General features: G+C 40.6%; 1 protein-coding gene across 1 annotated transcript; it reads left to right on the forward strand.

The window, feature by feature from the left end:
• Positions 1-451: 451 nt before the first annotated feature.
• On the forward strand, positions 452-1,926 carry LOC147556595 (serine/arginine-rich splicing factor RSZ22A-like). The gene is made up of 5 exons (XM_086657496.1): positions 452-548; positions 676-787; positions 889-977; positions 1,086-1,299; positions 1,554-1,926. Exons 2-5 carry the CDS (start codon positions 699-701, stop codon positions 1,582-1,584), a joined length of 423 nt encoding a protein of 140 aa, XP_086513622.1. The 5' UTR covers positions 452-548; positions 676-698; the 3' UTR covers positions 1,585-1,926.
• The last annotated feature ends 286 nt before the right edge of the window (positions 1,927-2,212 follow it).

A 2,212-nucleotide genomic window follows, 5' to 3' on the forward strand; every position in this document is an offset into this window, starting at 1 on the left:
GCACCAGACCCGTATTATACACCGCCCATTAGGGTTATAAGCGGCAAAAAAAACCGACCCGCCCTCAGGAACTAGTATTTGGTCATGGTTTTAGAAGGAATTCAATTCTATTTTCAGTCTAATTTATGCTAGTTCTTGTTTTGTTAGGTTGAAATTGCAGGTCGATAAGTATGTCTAGGGTTTATGTTGGAAATTTGGATGCAGAAGTTCTAGAATGGGAACTTGAAAAGGTATTCAGTGTCTATGGTATGCTTCATAGGTAATAAAACCCCTTCTCTCTCTCGGTCATCTATTATCATGGTTGACGAACTTGGACGGGTTTTGGGTACTAGGATTTTTTAAATAACCCGTCCGATTAAACACGAGAACCCGAATGGACAGAGAGTTTCAAAGCCCGACCGCCCCGATCGATGAATGACATGAACCCAACCTGCCCTACCCGGACCGATTCCCACCCTAGTTATAAGCCGCAAAAAGAACCCCCAATCATTCCATTCTCGAAAGGAAGTTAGGGTTTTTTTCTGGATCACTAGATTTTCTACATCAAGGTAAGCTCAGAGCTATTACCTTTTCCCATTCTTTGATGTTTATCTCAGGAACTAGTCTTTGGTCATGGTTTTACAAGGAATTCAATTCTATTTTCAGTCTAATTTATGCTAGTTCTTGTTTTGTTAGGTTGAAATCGCAGGTCAATAAGTATGTCTAGGGTTTATGTTGGAAATTTGGATGCAGAAGTTCGAGAATGGGAACTTGAAAAGGTATTCAGTGTCTATGGTATGCTTCATAGGTAATAAAACCCCTTCTCTCTCTCGGTCATCTATTATCATGGTTGTACTAATTTTTTCAAGGGTTTCGGTATTGATCACGGATTTGATGAAATAATTGCAGTGTCTTGCTATCTAGTAAATTACCAGGTCATGCTTTTGTTGAGTTTTATACAACTAGTGATGCTGTACGTGCAGTCAATGCGTTGGATGGTAAGTTATCAAATTTTTAGCATGGATTTTCTCAATCTAGTAACGGAAGTCAGATTGCTGTTTTCTGTAAAGTTTGAACATGAAGTTATGACCTTTTTGTGTTGACAGGGAAGAACGGTTGGCGTGTGGAACATTCTCCTGCACGTGGTGGGCGTGGTGGACGTGGTGGGCGTGGTGGAGGTGAAGATTTGAAGTGTAATGAGTGTGGCGAGCCTGGCCATTTCGCTCGGGAATGTCGCTCAGGTGGTGATTCACGGGGCATGGGAGGTGGACGCCGTGGAAGTCGTAGTCCTCGACGTCGTAGGAGCCCTAGCTATGGGAGGTCTGCTTCTAGTTCTCTCTATGTCATAATATTACATCAAGTTGATTCGCCTAGCATGTTGTTTAATCACTTCATTGGTTTATTCTTACTTAATTAATAACCATAAGTTTGAAGCATTAAATTGGTACTCCTGAACCCTAAAACGTTTTTGGATTACAATCAAACCAATTGCTCGTTTAATTTTAATTTCGCTCTTTAAGCTAGTTAATGCTTTAATATAGGTGATTATGCTCATAAGGGGATTTTGTTTTCAGGGATAAACGTCAGAAGAGGAGCCGGAGCTGAAGTGGCCGTGTCGTGGACTTCAAAGGGTATCACTATAAAATTTACTAAGAAATGAGAATGATTCGAAGACTTGAGTTTTACTATTGATGTCATAATGTTTGGAAAGTGTGTCTCTACAAAGTGACTTGTTGCTGAATTGAAGTGACTTGGTGTTGTTTGCCTTGGCATGAGTACTCTCCTCAGCTAATAAGTAGAACTTAAGAGGTCATTTTCCTACTTTGTATATCGCTCTTCTTGTAAAGTTATTTTTGATTGAGTCTTATGACAGTCTGAGTAGAATTGGAGTGTTAAGAAGTTTTATGACTAGTCTTACATAAAGGTGGGTTTGTGTTTTTGTTTTGAGGTGGGTTTCTGCTAAAACGGCACCATTGTTGGGATTTTACTGCACGTTTGGTTAGCATCTGTCCGCTTCATGGCTGCACCTGCCATCTCTTTTTGTCCGCTTCATAGCTGCACCTGCCTTTGTTTGGATTTTTTCTGCACATTTGAGCTAGAATAGCGCCAATGACCCCACTACTTATCTGTTTTTTCTGCATTTACTTCTCGTATTAGGAGACCAGCTGCTTTGTTGCTTATTTGTTTTCCTCAGCTTCAGTCTAGACCACATGTCGGGTCTGAAAAAGCACCG

Source organism: Eschscholzia californica, unplaced genomic scaffold, assembly GCF_041429995.1.
Source record: "Eschscholzia californica isolate CP2 unplaced genomic scaffold, dmEscCali1.0.p SCAF_2, whole genome shotgun sequence".
NCBI lineage: Eukaryota > Viridiplantae > Streptophyta > Magnoliopsida > Ranunculales > Papaveraceae > Eschscholzia > Eschscholzia californica.

Coding starts and splice junctions, on each gene's coding strand:
- LOC147556595 (XM_086657496.1), top strand. CDS start 699: ATGTCTAGGGTTTATGTTGGAAATTTGGATGCAGAAGTTCGAGAATGG. Junction 788..888: donor GTCTATGGTATGCTTCATAG/GTAATAAAACCC, acceptor AAATAATTGCAG/TGTCTTGCTATCTAGTAAAT. Junction 978..1,085: donor TGCAGTCAATGCGTTGGATG/GTAAGTTATCAA, acceptor TTGTGTTGACAG/GGAAGAACGGTTGGCGTGTG.